General features: G+C 44.7%; 1 protein-coding gene across 6 annotated transcripts in view; it reads left to right on the top strand.

Moving 5' to 3' along the window:
• LDLRAD4 (low density lipoprotein receptor class A domain containing 4) overlaps nt 1-12,976 on the top strand; it is a 230,323-nt gene extending 217,347 nt beyond the window's left edge. For all 6 annotated transcript variants that reach the window (XM_042868683.1, XM_042868684.1, XM_042868688.1 and 3 more), the window contains 2 exons: nt 2,743-2,796; nt 3,984-12,976. In XM_042868683.1, the coding sequence (XP_042724617.1) occupies nt 2,743-2,796; nt 3,984-4,526 (597 nt within the window). In that variant the 3' untranslated portion in view covers nt 4,527-12,976. The remainder of the gene's footprint in view (nt 1-2,742; nt 2,797-3,983) is intronic.
• Nucleotides 12,977-18,323: the final 5,347 nt, after the last annotated feature.

The following is an 18,323-nucleotide window of genomic DNA, read 5'->3' as shown; positions in this document are numbered from 1 at the left end:
CCCAGCCTGAGGGATGGTGCTGGAGCTCACACAGCAAAAAAGAAATGATCTGCTTTTATTTGTAGTGCTGACTTTGTTTCGGGTTTCCTTAAGGTGAGGTCCTCAGAACAGGAGAATATAAATACAAATGCTGCCAGCTCTTACTTGTGTTTTGCTGATCTGGCCACGTGGAATCATATTAGCTGTCAAATGAAAATCTGAAAGTAAACAGACAAGGAGAGAGCAAGAAATAACACCTTCTCTTCATGTAAAGCAACCAGTCAGCCCAGATTGTTCATGGCAGTCCCACATTATTTCATTCTTCCTGCACCATGAAGAAAGGTCTTTGGGATATTTCCATCCTATAGCACCAGATTTTTTCCTTTCTTCTCCTCTCAGCCCCTCGCCATCACTCCAAGACCGGTGGAGCTCAGGATGCCCCTCTTCATGTTTGTGTTTGGCATTGCAGGTCACTGTGCAGTAAGTTCCTATTCTAGAAGGGTTCAAGGATTCCTTTACAGCTGAGTGTGGGTGACCCTGTCATCTCCTTCCCTTTCTCCTTGCCTCTCTCGCTATTCATTTCTTAGGAAATACTACTTTTCTGAAAGAGTGGTCAAGCACTGCAATGGGCTGCCCAGGGAGGTGGTGGAGTCAACGACCCTGCAGGTGTTCAAGGAATGTTTGGATTTTGTGTTGAGGGACATGGTTTAGTGAGTACTATTGGTGATAGGTGGTGGCTGGACTGGGTGATCTTGAAGGTCTTTTCCAACCTTGGTGATTCTGTGATTCTAAAACTTGCCCGTGCATTGAGTAAGAATCACAGCAAGACTGAATTCCTGTTCTTGGTTTTGGGATCCCAGCACCCTAATTGCTTTCTGCATGTCCCTGCAGTAGCTGCCGTGCCTTCTCCTGTACCAGGATTCAAACATCAGCATTAGAAGTACATTCTGTTGGACGCTGCTGATTCCAAGGCTCGTCCTTGGTTCTGTGTGCCAGGGCGCAGTATGCAGGTCCTACTGTGTGTCTGTGTGGAAAGCTTTGCTCCACACTGTGCTGTCTCCTTTGGTTCTTCTCAGTCTCCTGCCTTAGGTGGGTAACAGGGTGGGGGTCACCACTTCCACTTTCACACTGGCAACATGTTCTGAAGTGACTTTTAAGTGACATGAATGTTGGTGGTGGATTGAATTTCTTTCTGGGCTGGGTCTTTGCTTTTAGCTTTTTTCTCTCTTCTGAACCTGAAGGCTTTAGAGGAGAGAAAGTGGCATGAATCATAAAGCCGCACACTTGGGAGCTTGCTGTTGAATGGCAGCCCATGGGTTGTTAACTGGGCATTTTAGCTTTGACTACTAGATTTTACTGAATTGCAATAGGCTTGGAGCCTGCTTGGCCAGCTGCTGATAACTTGATTGCCTGTAATTGTGCAAATACACCCTCAGATATTTCAAAATGTGGGCATCTGGGTGATGGAGGGGTATAAAGGAAGGTGGATACTGGTGTAACTTCAACTACTGCAGTTACACAGTTAACATTTCTTTAGTTAGCAAAATCTTATATAGCCACTGTAGTACATGAGTCTACCTATGAGTCTTCCTTCATTACAGGTGTTAGTGAGCAGGGATACTTGCAAAAGGAAATTGTAAATAACTTAAATTGTCAGCCTTCTTTATCTACTCTCTATAGCTACAGAAGAGAAGTGACTGACAAGCTTTGTTATTCAAAGCATTTCTCTTAACAGCTGAATCCTGTGGGAGATTCCTCCCAGAACAGCTTTCTTCTATGGTGGACTCTCCTGACAAGATCACAGACGGTTTTGGTATCTGAGTGCCATGCTGAACATCTAGTTAGGTCTATTTTTACATCTGAAATATGTTCAAAGATGCTCTGGTGAGAAAAAGCTGTACAGTAGGATTTGCAGTGTGCATTTTCCTTCCTGAAATTTCTGATGCCTATAAAATCATGCAAGTTTACTTAGCACTAAGAAAATGCTCACAACCATGTATTGTTTTGATTTTTTTCCAGTAAGGTTGAAATTCTGTCCTTCATAGCTTATCTAGTTTGTCCTTTTCAGCTTTGAAGTTTTCCAGTAAAATAAATCAACTGCAGTATGTTTTAATTAATTAAAAAATTATTTGAGAAAGAAAATAACAGTACACCTGAAGCTATTTTCCCTTATTGACAACTTTTTCTTCACCCTTTTATTCTGCCCTGAGTACAGCACTAAAACAGGCTGCCGGGGGCTGAGAGAGAAAACACTTTGGCCTGGGAAGGTGGCTGGGAAGTGCCTGAAGAAGGGAACTGGTGACTGAAACCAGTTTCATTGCTGATTTATGGTGGGAGTCGAGCACGTGACGGTGTTGACCAGGGTATTCCTGTGTATAGAGCAAATGTCCCTTCTCCATGGGACATGGCAGGAGTCATCAGGTTTTGTTGTGCACTGTTTCGACTCCTTGTGTAATCAGGACACTGGGCAGCAGAACAAGCTTCCTCAGACCTCATGGCAGCCCTGTCCCATGATGCAGCTGGGACTGGCTTGCTGCATCCCTGTGGTTTGTGAGGCTGGCTGTTGTGGCTGCTGTCTCTGCACATTCACAGTGCGCTGAGCTTCACCTGCTTGGATGCAGAACTGCTGTTTGTTCTACTTATAGAAAGCGAGGGGTGGGACTTCCCTTAGGTGTGGGTAATCAATGGTTAGAAGCTCACTGTGGTGTTGAGGCAGGATTGTCACGTGATTTTTCTCATGTGTTGTTCCCTTCTGCATTGCAGGAAGGGTGCTTGTGGCCTTCGGAAAGCTCGGTTTCACGCCAGGGTGCTTCAGAGGTACAGTGACATTTCTTACCATCTTTGGCATGATATACATTTGCCTTCTCTTAAGACATGCATCTACTTAGTAAATAAGGCCTTGGGAGCGTAGATCAAGTATCACATGCATGTGGACATCTGAGCCTGTCTTAACTTCCATTCTTTAAATGTCTAAGACGTTTTCATTAAAAAAATGACATTCTAGCTGTCTGATGCCTCGTCTCCATCAGCAGCTCCCTGTAACTTAGTAGACATTTGCAGGTAAGTGACGTGCAGAGGCTCAGTAATTTTTCAGTGGAATGTAAGAGACCTGTTGTTTTTCTCCCTGTATTTTTCTTGAATGTATGCACATTCCCTATCACCAGTGTTTCCCAACCTCTGGACAGCACAGATCATGGGCCTGTGTGGTAACTTGTGGGCGTGCTGTCCTGAGTGGCCTAGCTCTCCTGTGCAGCTGACACTGCATTTGTGTGGATCAGGGACTAAGGACCCTCTGGGGATGTAGGATGATAGATGTAGGTCTAAGAAGTTGGTGTGTCTGTTGAGATTTGGAATGGATCAAGTGAGAAGCAATAGCTCCTCACAGGCAATCTCATACTCTTCCTCTGGTAAATTCTGACCTTCTCCAGTGCTTAATGTGCCAGAAACATTTTTTCGACTCCCAGTGCAGACATCCTCTTGGAGGCTGAGAGCTGAGGAGGAGGGCACCTGCTCTGCTCTCATAGTGAAGGCGTGAGACATGCTGGACCTTCACAAAATACACTAAAGTGACCATATGAATTCTTTGTTAGTGCTGGGTGTTAGGTTAACTCGGAGCAGGAGGGGTAGGCTCAGGCTGCGGCTGAAGTTCAATATTGGGACGTTTTTGTAGAACTAATTAATAGTCAAGACTAGAGAGGAAAATAATTTGGAGTGTTTCCTATGTACAGAAGCAGATTTCGTTTATCTTAGCTATGCATGTTTTGATGTTAGGAGCTGTGTAGGATCGTCTTTCTTGAAGCTGTTCTGCAGTGTGTTAGATTCTTCTTGAACTCCTACCTCTTCTCTTCCATGCGTGTGTGTAGAAGCAGGCACACACAGTATCTGTGGGATCGGACCTCTGAGATAGATGATAGAAGCATTTTCTATTAATTCTTCATCAATATGGAGAGCCCTCAGTGCTTTGTTCAGGTGTGGAGTCACGTCTCTCTCTCTTCCCATTGCAGATTATGTATGCTCCAAGGTCCAGGGACAGGTTTACTGCCCCATCTTTTATGCAGCGGGACCGTTTCAGTCGCTTCCAGCCTACTTACCCATACATGCAGCATGAGATTGACCTTCCTCCAACCATTTCCCTCTCGGATGGGGAGGAGCCGCCACCGTACCAAGGCCCGTGCACCCTGCAGCTCCGGGACCCAGAGCAACAGATGGAGCTCAACCGGGAATCTGTCAGGGCGCCGCCCAACCGAACCATTTTTGATAGCGACTTGATAGACATCTCCATGTACAATGGGGGCCCCTGCCCACCGAGCAGCAATTCGGGCATAAGTGCAACCAACTATAGCAGTAATGGAAGGATGGAAGGACCACCCCCGACGTACAGCGAGGTCATGGGGCACTACCCAGGCTCCTCGTTTTTCCATCACCAGCACAGCAACGCTCCTCCTTCCTCGCAGAGGGGGAGCAGACTTCAGTTTCAGCAGAACAATTCAGAGAGCACAATTGTCCCCAGCAAAGGCCAAGACCGGAAACCAGGGAACCTGGTCTAAGTCACTCTCCGAGGTGCATTTGGACTGAAGACAAGAGATTGAAGCAGGGCGGCGGAGGAAGAGCCCCGTGCTCTGGTGCACAATGTTGTTACATTTCACATGGTACAACTTAGTAAAACCAAACGTGCAAACCAGTTGTTTGTTTCTGATTCCTTTCAGGGGAATTGCATGCAAAGCAGATCGAAAGAAATACAAACTTCCATTCAAATTGTCTATGAGCAGTGTTTCGGGGGGCGGGGGGAAGGGGAATATATTATTTTTTTTTAATAAACTATTTCAATTATTTAATTCTGAAAGTAAACTTAGCACAGAAATGAGGCTTGTACAGCCGATTTTGTACTCACTGAATGGTAGAAAGACGAAGGTTTTGCTAGTTAATGGGGGAAGAATTGGCCAGTTTGCTTTTTTTTTTCTCCCAGGGTGTGCTTTTTTTTTTTTTTTTAAATATGAATCAAAATTCCTGTTTTGTGTGCCAAGGTATAAAGTTGAGAACTTAGATGAATGCAAGGAATTAATTTGTGTTGTGATAAATGTGTTTTAAAAAGTTGCACTATCTTAATGTTTTAAAAATTATATATGAGGGAACTGTTTTATGTGAAGTTCTTCTATATGTTGTCTTTTCACCTGTGGAATAACAATTGAGCCCCAGAAGTGATCTGGAGGAGTCTGCCCCCCTCCCCCCAGGTTTGCTAGAAAAGGGGACAGGACTTAGCCTAACATCTCTTGACTTACACAAATCAAGAAATACAGGGACACTTAACTTGTTGACTTTGCAATAATTTGCATCTGAGTAACAGCGCATCAATGAAGTGTCTTGGTGACTTTCGGATGGAAGAAGGCAAATGTGACATCCCAGCATTTTCCATCACTTAGAGTTTAGCTATTTTGCAGTTCAGACTTGTTTGTTTCACAAAAGACAAAACAAAAGCCCAGATGTGTTGATTTGTATTAATTCTAACGAAGTGCTGCCATTCTTTTCTTAACGCAGTATCGCCAGTACTTAAGGTTTTAGAGATTTTTGTTCTCACTGTAGCCTGAAGTGTATTTAGTCACATATCATGACATTATGCAATAAATTGTTTAAAAACCCAGGGTGGGTTTTTTCCCCTGCAATGCTGTTAACATATGTGAGACTCTGTTGTGCTTTGCGCTCTCCATTGCATCTTTTAGATACTGAAGTTCAGCCCTGGCAATCCATCGCGTTGGAGTGAATGGGCCTTTGTGGCTGTGACCCCCGCGTGGTCTCCACAGCAGTGCTGGGGCTGGCAGGCGGGAGCGCTCACGCTAAGTGTTGGCCTTCAGCTCTGGAGGCTGTGGTGGGAGGCCTCCTCTGTGCACGTTGTCTCGTGGGCGCCAGCAGGACTGTGCTTGTGGATGGAGGTCACTCACGTAGTAATGAAGCGTCTCTGAGCCTGGCTTTTGTCATGCTGGTCTTAAAAGTAATGGGAAAGTTTTGCCTGCTGGTAAAATGGCACGAGGCACTTCTTCCCTACTTGGTTTTGTGTGGAAGCAAATGCAGCACTGGAAGGCAGTTGGTGAATGGTGGTAGTAGCAGCACAAGCACATGAAAAAAGCACAACTTGCACTTAAAATGCATTTTGGAAATGGACTTAAAGTAAGAACCTATGGAGTCTTAGTTTGAATACTTTCTAATATATATGTGTGTGTGTGCGCGTCATCGACTTTTCACCTTTTCTACCCCCTAAAGCCTTGTGCTTGGTGCCCGGGTGCAAGCACCAGGTGCATCAGGTGCTGGCTCCTATGGCCGGAGACAGGACTTCTGCATGGCTTCTGGCTGGGCACCTGAGGCGAATCTTTGATCTATGCAGAGTTTTAATGCCAAAACAGTGTGTGTGTGTCTTTGGTGTGTGTGTGTGCGTGTGTCGTATAGGCCTCAGCATAGGTTGTTTTCTTCATGAGCTAATTTGGTTTTATGCTAGTTTAGGAAATGTTTGCAGAAGACAAGACCAACCAGTGTTGATTTTGGTTTTTGGTGACTTTTGCTGTCCTTGGGAAGTGAGCTTTGGCCAGACAGTGCGTGTGCCTACGCAGATCCTTTGAGGGTTATTTAGCCAAGAAGCCTTTAGGTGAGAACAGCTGGAATTCAATGGTTGTGTCTAAGCATGCCTGGTTGGGGCCCTGGGGTTGGACCAGTTGAACACCAGCATCTATCCTGTGCAGATCTCACAGGAGAGAGCCTTGGATTTACCTTCAGAGTCACCTCTTGGGAATATACTTTCTTTGAAGTCAACCCTTAGCCATCCTTTGACATCTCTGTATGCCAGTGAATTTTCTGCGTATTCCATTCATGTTCTTGGGAATTATGGTTGTCACAGTTTCTTGATTGAAGACATTCTTCTGCATGTGGAAAATGTGAGCCGTTTCACCCATTCTGTAGAAAAAAGTAGTGGAGAAAACAACAACTCTTAATATTTGCTCACCTAGTAGTTGCATTTCTTCCTGCATCTTTGCCTTCTCTTTGTGTGCAAAGCTCACATGCAGCCATCAGTAAGGAATTGTAATGGCCTGGTGCTTGGTGCAGGCAAGCTGTCATCCACTGCTTTCATTTGAGGGCCTCTTACGGGAGTAGATGCAATATTTCTGAATAAATATTAAGGGTATTTGGTGGGAATCCCAGCAACAGTGTAATGTTACAGAAGCGCGTGTTCCTTTTTTGTTGTTGTAGTGAGAGGAAATCTACCTTTGCACCAGAAACATAACAAAATTAAATAGTGTTATTAATACTTAAAGGTTTAGAAGTCGGTATTCTCTGAATGCAGGTGATTCTGTGCAGCATTTATGGAGAGTTTCCTTTGAAAACACCCAGAATTAGGTTCCACAGCCACTCAAATGTGACTTCGTAAGCTACTAAAGATTTCAAAAGCCTTGTAGAGTTAATTATGTAGATTACAACTCCATGCTGGTGTTCTACCATGCACGGAAAACACACAATGCACGTGCAGAGTGTTCTGTCTGATGAATCCTATTAGCCTGACCTCTGGCTGCATCTCCTGATCTTTGCTGAATAACCCATCTTCCCAAAATTCACTCCGATGTGCCCAGCTCAGAAATTTTCAGGCTAAAAGAATTATTTTTTTTATTACAAATTAAAGCATCATGACCTCTCTTCTGTCTACCACAAAGACTAGTTCTTCCCTTTAGCGGCTTGGCATGGATCCCTTCTTGGTGCTAAATACATCTGTTTGCTTTCCTGTGGTCCTGCAGGGCTGGATGTGCAGGATGTTCAGCCGTAGGGAAAAGGCTTTGGGAGGAATGTGCTTTCCTTGTGATGGAAGAGGAAGCCGTGTAGTGCTAGAGCACCCCGTGTGTGGCTGGGTGAGTTCAGCCCTGCCTGGCAGTGCGGTGCTGGGCCTGCAGGCTGACACCATGGTGTTGGGGCATGGGGATGCTCTGGAGCAGATGGGCTGCTAGCATTCTGCTTACTCCAAGCCCTGCACATTTAAGCAGGTGGAAATCGATGTTCTAAAATTGTTCTCTGTGGTTTTTTGGGGGGTTTTGTTTTCCTTTTCCAAGGTTAAACTGTACGCTTGCTGGTACATTTGAAGATATTTATGATTGTCCCCCGGCTCTCTCTGATCATTACCATTGAGTTGTGTTGATGTGCATGTGTGTGTATACATACCTGCATGCAAGATTGTGCCTGTGACCTGTTCATCCATTCTCTGTGTATTAATTACTATTCCATAGTCACCTCCCAGAAATGCTAACTGGCATCGTGCTCCCAGGAGCGATGACAGATCGTTTGTCACAAACAGTGGGAGGCATGAGGAGTATTTGTTTCTTGCTCCTGTGACTGTTGTGCACTGTTTTTGTCAGTTGGGAAGTTTTACTGAGTGGATCCTTGCCCATGCCCAGGTATGCTAGTCCATCTTCCATCCAACTGCTCTCCCTTTTCAGGCTGGGCTTTGAAAAATCCTCATGCTTTTGGGACAGCGCTAATGTAGACCTCATGTGATGATTTATGCAAAGCAAATGTAATTCATGTATTCTTTAAATCTCAGAAGCATGTTATTTGAAACCTTGCTGATGCTAAGAAGGGATATATTAGTGTACTGGATTTGGATGAGGGTTGGCTTTTGATTACATCTTTGCTTTTTAGATAAATGGCGTTAGGAAGAATTGAATTATGCATCAATGGCCTGAGCTGCCTGCTTGCCAACCAGCGTGGCTATAACTGCTCTTCTAACCTACCCCCAATTTGTCAGTCGTCTTAAATAGCTGGAAAAGACCACTCATGCTAAATTATTTGAGACCTGTTGAGGTTCCTTGGAACATGGAAAAATCCTTTGTGAGGCTATGTTGGATGTACAGAGGTTTCCTGGCCCAGCTCTCTGTATTTCCTCTATTTTGTATTAGTAAACTGAAGCTCAAAATTTTGAGAATGGCCAAGCTGAAAAGGTTGGTTGGTTAGATTTTTTTATATTTAATAGTTTGCCAGTCTTGGTTCATCAGTCAGGGGTGCAAGTTACCTTCTGCCCCACCTCTGCTTGTTGTCACTGTGCTGGCAAAAGCCCCACTGGGCACACTCGCACCAGCAAAAATGTCATTTTATTGGTATGGCTCCACTTGGGGATTAGCAGGAGCTGCATCACAAAATTCAGCCTCCATGAGCAGTGCTGGAGCCCATTGTCTCTTCCCAGCAAATTCTTTCCTTGTCAGTGGCAGCTCTGTTTGGATGAAGTCCTTTACCGAGCCGGTGAGGAGGCTGCTGGTGTTCCCTTGAAAGAGTCACAACTATTGGCATTAAATGCATTTCAGGGCCATGCTGCTTTCAAAGGAAAAACAGCATAATCTCGTAATGAAACTTACTGCAAACTCTCCCAGCTTTTCCTTCTGCCTTGCTGTTTTCTCCCTGTTTGCAGGCTGAGCAAAAGCAACCGGGTGGCACTGGTTCTGCTTCAGCACCAGCAGAGCTTATTTCTGTGTTGGTTGACAGAAACAAACTCATATCCTAGAAAGTTCCCCTTCACCCCAACAGCCGCCCTCTGTGTGATTTACTGCTGGAGATGACTCTGTCATTTCTTTGCTGTATTACTGCTGCTGCTGCTGCTATTTTACCCGGTTTGGTATGTGAGCTTTCTGAGATGGTGTGGGATGTGTAGGATCTTGTGGGTGATGAAACTGTCTCTTCTTCCTTTCTCTCTTTGGTTTGTGCTTGTCTGTCTGCTCTGGTAGGGTTATTAATGAGTTATTGATGTACGTGCTAGGTATAATTTTGAGGAGGTTTGCATGTTGGTAGTTTGTAAGCAACTAAGGTGCCTCATGTTCAGGTCTGAGCAGATGGGATCCCCTTGCACTTGAGGGCCTGACTCAGTGCCCAGTGCCGTTGGTGGGAGGACTCTTGCTGACTCCAAGGGGCGTTGGGTCAGGCCTCGCGCTCCCACCCTTGTTGTGCCTCACTGAAAATGGTGCTTTTTTGGTTGTCTGTCTTTTTCTTTCCAATTTTGTTAGGTGGGTTGTTTTTGTTTTTGTTTTTTATGGTGCTGTGTATAACTTGAATATATTATGCACATATCCTACCCAATGGGTAGAACAACAAACACACAAAAACAAATAGATGTTAATACTGTAAGATAATGTATAGATGATACCAATTTTAACACAAAATAATGGCATAGACTTTGTGAATGCCAACTTCTGTGCTTGGTCCTCTTTTGTAAGAAGATTTGCAAATGAATGCATACAAATGACAAGAAGTCTATGTATTTTATTTTCCTATTAATATCAATATAATATCATAAGGGAAAAAGTTTGAACAAATCCTTCTTGGCTCGCCTGTGTATAGCAACTGGTCGTTGGATGCATCTTTGCTGTGAAGATCTGTTCTTTTTTTTTTTCTTTAAATGTGTCACTTTAAGAAAAAGGAAAAAAAAGCAAAACAAACGAAACCTCCACAGCTTTAACCTTGCAGCTAGATGCTTCTTGTCTTGGTCGTTGCCTTGCTATTGCTGAGTTGGACCAGTATTTGTTACTACTTCTCCAGCAGATTTATTATTTATTATCCTTGATTAAGTTGTGGTGTTGCTTTTGTTTGTTTTTAACCTAGAAATGGGCTAAAACCTTTCAGATCTTTTTTTGTCTGCGTCCTTGATGGGAAGTGAAGCTCAGACAAGTGGGAACCGATGTAGACCACCCCTGTGAAATGAAAAGGAGGCCAACAAGAGTTGTGTGTAACCAGCCAGCTCTGCTGTGCTGCTTCCCCGCTGCTGTGCTGCGTGCTGAGCAGAGCGCAGGCCTTGAGGCCTCGCTTTGCTCATGCCCCACTGCTGTGCCGATTGCTGACAGCAGCAGCTGAGCCCAGGTCGATATGTAATATGGCGGGAGGAAGGCCGCAGCCTGGTTGGAGCCAACATGGATACGGAGCCCTTTGTGCTGTGCATTTCAGCTGGTAGGGTGTTGCTGGCCGGGGGACAGACCTGCCCGGCTTCTTGGGTCCCCCCGCACGTGCCCATGCCCCATGCGCTCTCGGTGTGGCTTGTTCGGTGAAGCAAATACCTCAGGAAAACTAAACGTGAAGTTCTACTTTAGAGAATTGCAGATACTCTACTTATTTTTCTAAGCTGTTTGTTCTAACTATCCCAGGACGGTAGGTGATGTACAAGTTTGTCGATCCGAGACAGACCAGTCCTCTTGCTGATGGATGCCGGCTGATCTCTCATAGATACCCCTGTCTGTACGTAACTTTTTTATACTTGTCAGGCTTTAACCACAGATGTAATGTAGCGGCGTGTCACGATGTCGTCGAGGTGGTGTTTTTGTTGGCTTTCAGGTGGCAGCCCAGTGCTGTGAGAGCTCCCAGGGGCCGTACCTGAGCCCGGTGAAGGCCGTGGTGAAGCCCTGTGGGCTGAGCAGCCCCTGGCTCCCACCTGCAGCGCTCACAGCCCGTGGCTCAGAGCACAGCCCTTGGCGGCCCCGGGGCTTCTCTGCTGACCTGAAATTCCAGCCTCACATTTGTCTGTAAATATCTTTTTAAAACCCCCACGGGCGTCCCGTGTCTGAATGTTGACCGTGGCTGTTCTGTTCTTCGTTTTAAAGAAATCCATGCATTTTATGGCCAGTTCCACATCGTCAAGCCTGTGCAGGTAGCTTGTCTCCATCCCTATCTGTATTGAGCTGTTTTATCAGTAAGCACGTACCATAGTGAAGTATGCATATTTTATGACTGTTGTTTGTTAACTCATTTATTGTTTGCTAGGGCACAGAGCAGTTGTTCTGGAAGTTTGTCTTGCCTGGCCATGTCACATCTCTGTTTGCACTGCAGAACAACTTCTGTGCGCCAAGAAAGAAAAGCAAACAAAAAACCCAGGCCTTGACTAGCAGGAGTCTTTACAGAGCAAACCTTTTGCTAGAAGAACCTAAGGTGTGATTTATCGTATCAAAACTTGCATATTGAGTGGACCAAACAGGAGCACGTCTCCTTCCAGAGGCACTAATTGGCTTTGAAGCTGCAGTGGCAAGAGCAGACTCTGAGTGTCTTCACAACCGTGTTCACATTTTGCCATTTTCCACAAAGCGCAGTAGGCAGCCGGGATGTTAGAAAAGGTATAAGCAGAAATTAGGAGAGCCTCAGGCATCGCAGAGCCTGGACAGCAAAAATAGTCATAAAATCACCTTAATATCATTAAACAACCTTTTCTACTTGCAGTACCAAGGCTATGTAAGCGCTGTAAGGGATTTTATCTTTATAGATATCAACTGCCCAACGCTGCTGTGCTCAGAGCATTTCATGACGGTATGTATATTGGTCAGGCTGCTTTACTTAAAACTAACCACCCAACACCTGGTTTTAGAGTGTGGACCCTCTCTTTGTTGCTTCTTGCTAGTTATTTTACAGTGTAAAATGCTTTATTGCTGTATGGATTTTTTTGTATTTCCAACATTGTGGCTTTCAAGATCACACTTTCAGCGTCTCTTATTTCTGTCCATTTTGTTTCAAGTTATTCTGAAATATGTACAGCACTATCAACAATATTTAATCTTTCTTTTAAATTTTATTGTTGTAAAAACAAATCTATTAAAAAACAGTACTTTTTTTTTTTTTTTTTTTTTTTTTACAACTGTATTGGGATTTCTCAATAGTTGTCATGTGACGCTATGACAAACCTGGTTTGCTTTAAGTTTTGTTGTTTTGTTTTGTTGGTTTTTTTTTTTTACCTTATTTTCCTTTTAACACAATTAATTTGTTGCTTATTTTCCACCGTAACTCCTGGTTATATAAAGGAAAAGATTTCAACTGTTGTGTATCTGACTCTTTTAATTGAGCAAATGGTGATGTCCTAGTTTTTAGACCTAAGGTCTGTTATTGCAATACTTTTAAAGGAAGATGTTGCTCTAAGTGCTGTTGTTAGTTTTAAATACAGATTTTATGCTTGTTCTTAATATGCTGTGGTTTAACCATAGCACAGAATTATTAAAAACCATGAAATGCATTTGTCTCCTATTGAATTTCTTTGTGAAGTGGGGGAAAAGGGGATGAAACACCAGGGTGACATTCTGTAAAACAAACGCTTGTCCTTTTTTGTCCTTGCTTTTCTGCTCTCAAGCTGGTAGCTGGTCATTAAGGAGTCAGAGGGTGGATTCAGTCCTTGAAACATGGGCTAAGAACACCGCCTTGATCCCCTTGCAGGCACCCAGTGTCGTGGCTGCCCCTGGCAGGGCAGTGCTGGCCCAGAAAGTGGTGGGCAGTGCCCAAACCATGAAGCTGAAGAAACTGATTGAAAAGTGAAAATACAGAATATGGTTCATGCAGGGGAAAAGCATGAATCCTTGGTAAATAGAAGGTAAATTCAACTGTCAACAGGTGGTGCCTCTCACTTCACTATTGGAATGCTTAACAACATAAGAAGTGAGCAGTTAATTTCTATTTGTGTTGAAGTATAACATGATGTTTCATGTAGCATGACTGTTAATGTAATCCTTGTCTTGGGCTACATTTTGTACTCGGGTCTATGCTTGCTGATTCCTTTTGGAGAGTGATGCCTAGAGGGAGGTGGTGCTGCAAAGCAGGGGGCAGTGTGTGTGGAGAAGAGGCTGCTGAGGGGGCTGTGCATCCCCAGCTGCATGGGAACTGCTGAGTCATGGCCTGAACCTCTGATCACCTGAGGCGAGCCATGAGTCAGCCAGAGGAGCACAGCTGAAGGCAATTCAGCTGTGCTGCCGGAAGGAGTGGCACCTGGCTGCACCTCTCCTAGACCTATTTAAGAGCTGGCTACCAGAGGAGAAGGATCTCTTCTGGAGGTCCCTTCTTCTGGTGCTTTCTGTAGGTGAGCCTAGCATACAGGTAAGCCTTCCATTTATTCTCCTTATTATCCTAGTCTATTTTGCCTAACTTTCTTATAACATCTTAATATCTATTGATTATACACCAGCTCACTTCTGACACACTCCTTCAGGAGCAGCCCTTGGGCTGCCTTTGCACAGGAGCTTTCTGCTGTTCTCTACAAATGGCTTCCTTATTTAAATACTGCAGCACTTTCTGCTACCACCATTTAGAAGCGTAACAGTTCTCTTTCCATATAACCACCCAGAGTTAGCATCTTCCCCTCCACAGCATTTTAATTCTTCCTTGGTGCTTAGAAAGTAGCTGGGGCCTCAGTGCTTAGAAGCGCTCCAGACCTCTGAGCGTCTGCTCCTCCTCTGCTGTCTGAACCCTGAACTCCCTGGAAACTGCTTTTTTGAGACTGCTTTGATCTTTTACTTAATCTGGTTTTAATTGTATTTATATTTGTTTTATAATATGCCATTCTGTTTGATTGTGTTTTAATATCTTTGCCAATGGTTGCAGCTCAGAACTTGGCTATAAATGGGATGTCTCATCTCAGTAGGGTTACTTTTCCTGTTTAAAGATTAATACAGTGGCTGCTGCAGTCCTGTGAACCTTTCGGTCTGGCTTCCAGGCTCCCCACAGTATTGCCTCTCATTACAAACACCCTGGTTGTACCACTCCAAACCCTTTTCTTCCCCAAGACCGCTCTATAATGAGGCTCGGTTGCTTAGACAAAAATTAATTAGGCTTCTCTCATTATCACTGTTTTGATCGGTCGTGCTTTAAATGAGTTCTAATTAAAATGCACATTTTAAAAACCTCACGGCTGAATCCAGTTCTCATCACTTGCTTCTGCTGCAGTGATGCCCAGCTTTTGTTCCATGTGCATTGTGCCACTTCCACACAATTCCAGCACCGGGAAAGAATAAAAACTTGGAGGATTTTTTTTTCTTTTTTGGCTTGTTTTCTACATTTTTTTTTCTAGGCTGAGTGTGAAACGATTACTCCTGAGAGCAGAGGTTAGAGCTGAGCTAGCCCATTCTTTTCCACGTGGTCAAAGTGACGAGTTATGTTTCTCAGTACCCCATACAGTTCACAACATCAGTTACTCCCAGAACATTCCTTAGCATTTGAGAAATCACCTACTGTACTTAGTGCTGGTTAACTGCCTGCTTCTGTTTACCTTGGGTGCTACAAATCACCCTTAGATATTAATTAAGTTGGAAGGACTCTGGGATGCACAGCAGTGCTGGACTCACACTGGGATAAAGGCAACATGCTGGATGCCAGAGGATTTATGGACTGCACGTGGAGTGGCAGTGCTGAATGCTCACTGTCCTTTGTAACACGTGCAAACCAGCAGATCTTTACTGCAAAATACTCTGTACTCAGTAACAGGCTTCTGCTACAAAGAGCTTTGCACAGAGGTGCTAACGCTGCTTTAAAGATGTGTGGAGAGGGACAGGGCAGCACGCAGTGCAGAGCCATCTCCCCACCTCCATGGCTAGCGGTCCCTTCTGCAGTCAGGTGCTCTCTCTCCCCGCTCCTCCTGCCATCTGTGTGCTTTTGCCTTGTACAGAGCTATCATCTCTCTGGGTTTCGCTGGTAGTTTCAGGGTTTAAAAAAAGCCGTCGGAACACAGCCACCCCTTGCCTGGAGAGAAGGCAATTTTTCCACGGAGGCCAAAACGTCACCCTTGAGCCCAAGAAGCTCCCTTCAATGCCAATGCCAGCTCATTCCAGATTAATTTAACATTTGCAGACATTACAGTGATTGACAGTGGAGTTGAGTGGAAAATTCCGATTTAATCCCACTCTGTGTGCCACAGACATGGCTCAGACAGCTTGACCTACATTTAACCCTAGACAGCAAGAAACTCCCAGAGGAAAAAAAAAACAAACTAGTTTTGTCCTCAAAGCTCTCAGAATGTTACAGTTTATCACATGTCCCTCTGCATAGGCATACATGTGCAATTATGCTAGCAGTCTCTGAGTCTTTCATATGCTGAGCCAAGCTTGCCCTAGTTGGCTTTACTTGGTGAAGAAGCCATATAAGCCAAATCGAAAGCATTAACGCATTTTCATACCCTTTCAGCAGGGTTTATGGCAACAACTAAATGTATAGGAGCTGTTTATTTTCCTACAATTGGGTTAGGAGTCTAAGTAAGTGCTTTCCAATTTGTTTCCAGCTGCAAGCTTGACAGCTGTCTGAAAAAGCCAATGAGCTGGTGTCTTTCCCTCTGGAGAAACCTGATGGGTAGGGCTCGGCATGCCACTGCAAAACTGCTCTTCTGGCCACTTTGGCCCCCTTTGGCTTTGCAGTCCAGCTGTGTGTGTTTTAGAGGGTCAGTGGTGCAGCATTAGCTGCTGCAGCTTCTCAGTGAGAGGTGCACTGGTGCACATTGAAAGCTGTATGGCTGAGTGATTGCGTCAGCTGCTCTGTGCAAGTCCTCTCACCTTTTTAGATTATGCTTCATGTTCCACCAATACTATGCTTGCAGATAAGAAAACATGCACACTAGCTCAAGCCATATGCCAGGGGAAATGGACACTTTCATCTCAACTAAAATTATACTGCAACAGGTAAATGATACTGAGCAGACTAAAATCACCATCTGACAATAACACTGAAGAAGTAGAGAGCCGCTCTGGGCTACAACTCTTCTCATAGCAATTGCCACACAGCTTGTCAGTTACTCCTGACTGGGACATGGGAGATTGTGGGAACATCTGTTTTCCCATATGGGTCTGCTCTTTATGGAAATGGAAAAGACTCAGGCCTTCACCTTTAGGGATGGATGCTGGCACAACCACCACTGTCCCCAATTTCACAAGATAGGCCACTTAGCTAGCCAAAGCAGCAGTTAGAAATATTTCATGTAATTATAGAATCACTGATGTTGGAAAATACCTCTAATATCATCTAGTCAGCAATCCACTTGCCACCAATATTGTCCACCAATCATGTCCCTCAGTGCCACATCCACCCATTCCTTGAACACCCCTAGGAGTGGTGACTCTACCACCTTCCTGGACAACTTGTGCCCGTGCTTTACCTCTCCTTCTGAGCAGAAAGCCTTCCTAATATCCAACCTGAACATTCTCCTCTTTCATTTTTTGATGAAACTTTACCCAGTTGTATTTAGTTTGTTTTCATTTTGTTTTTTCCTTTTTTTTTTTTTTTTTTTTTTTTTTTAAAAAAAACTACCAAACAAGCCTGTGTATCTTTCCCTGGGTTCCCTCCCCTGTAGTTGTCCAGTCAATTGCTTATTGCTTAAACTCAAACCCAAACTTAATGCTACATGTTGCCCTGTGGCCTTATGAAATCAAGATGTATTCTTTCTACTTAGAAGATCATCTTCATCAAAATAGCCAGATAACTGCCAGGGGATAATTACAGCTCTCTAATTATTATTGTTGCTGACGGTAAGTGATGAATAAGGACAAATGCAGCTCAGTGCTCCAAGCTGACACCCATGGGGAACACAATCAGAAATGTGTTTTGATGAGGATGGTCACATGGACAGCAGTGACCCAGGAGATGACGTGGCAGGTGCCCTGCTGGATTGCAGCGTGCTGCCAGGGGCCAGGGACTTTCTCTGCCACCATTGAGTGCCCCTCCAGCAGCTCCAACCCTGTTCTCCAAGGCAAGGGAGGGGAAATCTCTCAAATATTTTCTCCAATGGCTACAGTCCCTCTGGGTCCTAGGTGTTGTGGTTGATGGCAAGGTGAACGAGTCCGCAGAGTGCTCTGGCAGCCCTAAGGGCCAGCTGTACCCTGTAACCTTCCAACACAGGATATCTTATGGTTTTAGGATTCTCAGGCCATTGGAGAGTTTCTCAGTGGTTATGGCATAGGTGCTTCCCCATCTAGCCCTTATGCTGTGATTGAAGGGTATGGAACCACATATTTATGGCCAGAAAAGCCAGCAGGATCCATGAAGAGCCAGAGGGTACCCACGAGGACTGTGTGGCGAGTTCTCCTGGGTCTGACTCACAGCTCAGCCCAGGACAGGGATATGGGTGTGCTTGATACCTGCCAGTGGGAAATCCCATCCCAAGTGGTCTGTGGGTGTCAGCTCCTCTTCAAGCTCCAGCCTTTATTTGGGCTGTGACTTTTTCTCTCACCCCATCTGGGGCTGCAAATTTTACTTCAGCCCGATCTTGGACCGCTTCTTTAGCTTAATTCCCTGCTTGGGTCATAACATTGCAGCAAATTCTACTTTCAGCTGCCATGTCAGCTGCAGCCCCATCATGGACTACAGCTGTGACTCTGGTGCAGCTGTGGGCCATGATTTGATTGTCTTTCACTTCAGTGCTGTCTTAGTTTCAGGTTTAGCCCTGTCTTATATTATGATTTTGGCTTCAGCTCCATCTGGGGCTGTAAATTCAACTCTGGTACTATCTTGGGCTGCTACTTTGGCTTCAATCTGGTATCAGGCCATAATGTTTATCCCAGTCCCTGCTCAGAAGGCTAATGCAGCTTTGGCCTCTGTCTTCGCAGTGACTTTGG

Source organism: Lagopus leucura, unplaced genomic scaffold (assembly GCF_019238085.1).
Source record: "Lagopus leucura isolate 7727_CA_CO unplaced genomic scaffold, USGS_WTPT01 Super-Scaffold_100002, whole genome shotgun sequence".
Taxonomy (NCBI): Eukaryota; Metazoa; Chordata; class Aves; order Galliformes; family Phasianidae; genus Lagopus; species Lagopus leucura.
Note: the sequence above shows the minus strand (reverse complement) of the source record. Positions and strands in the feature narration are given on the sequence as shown.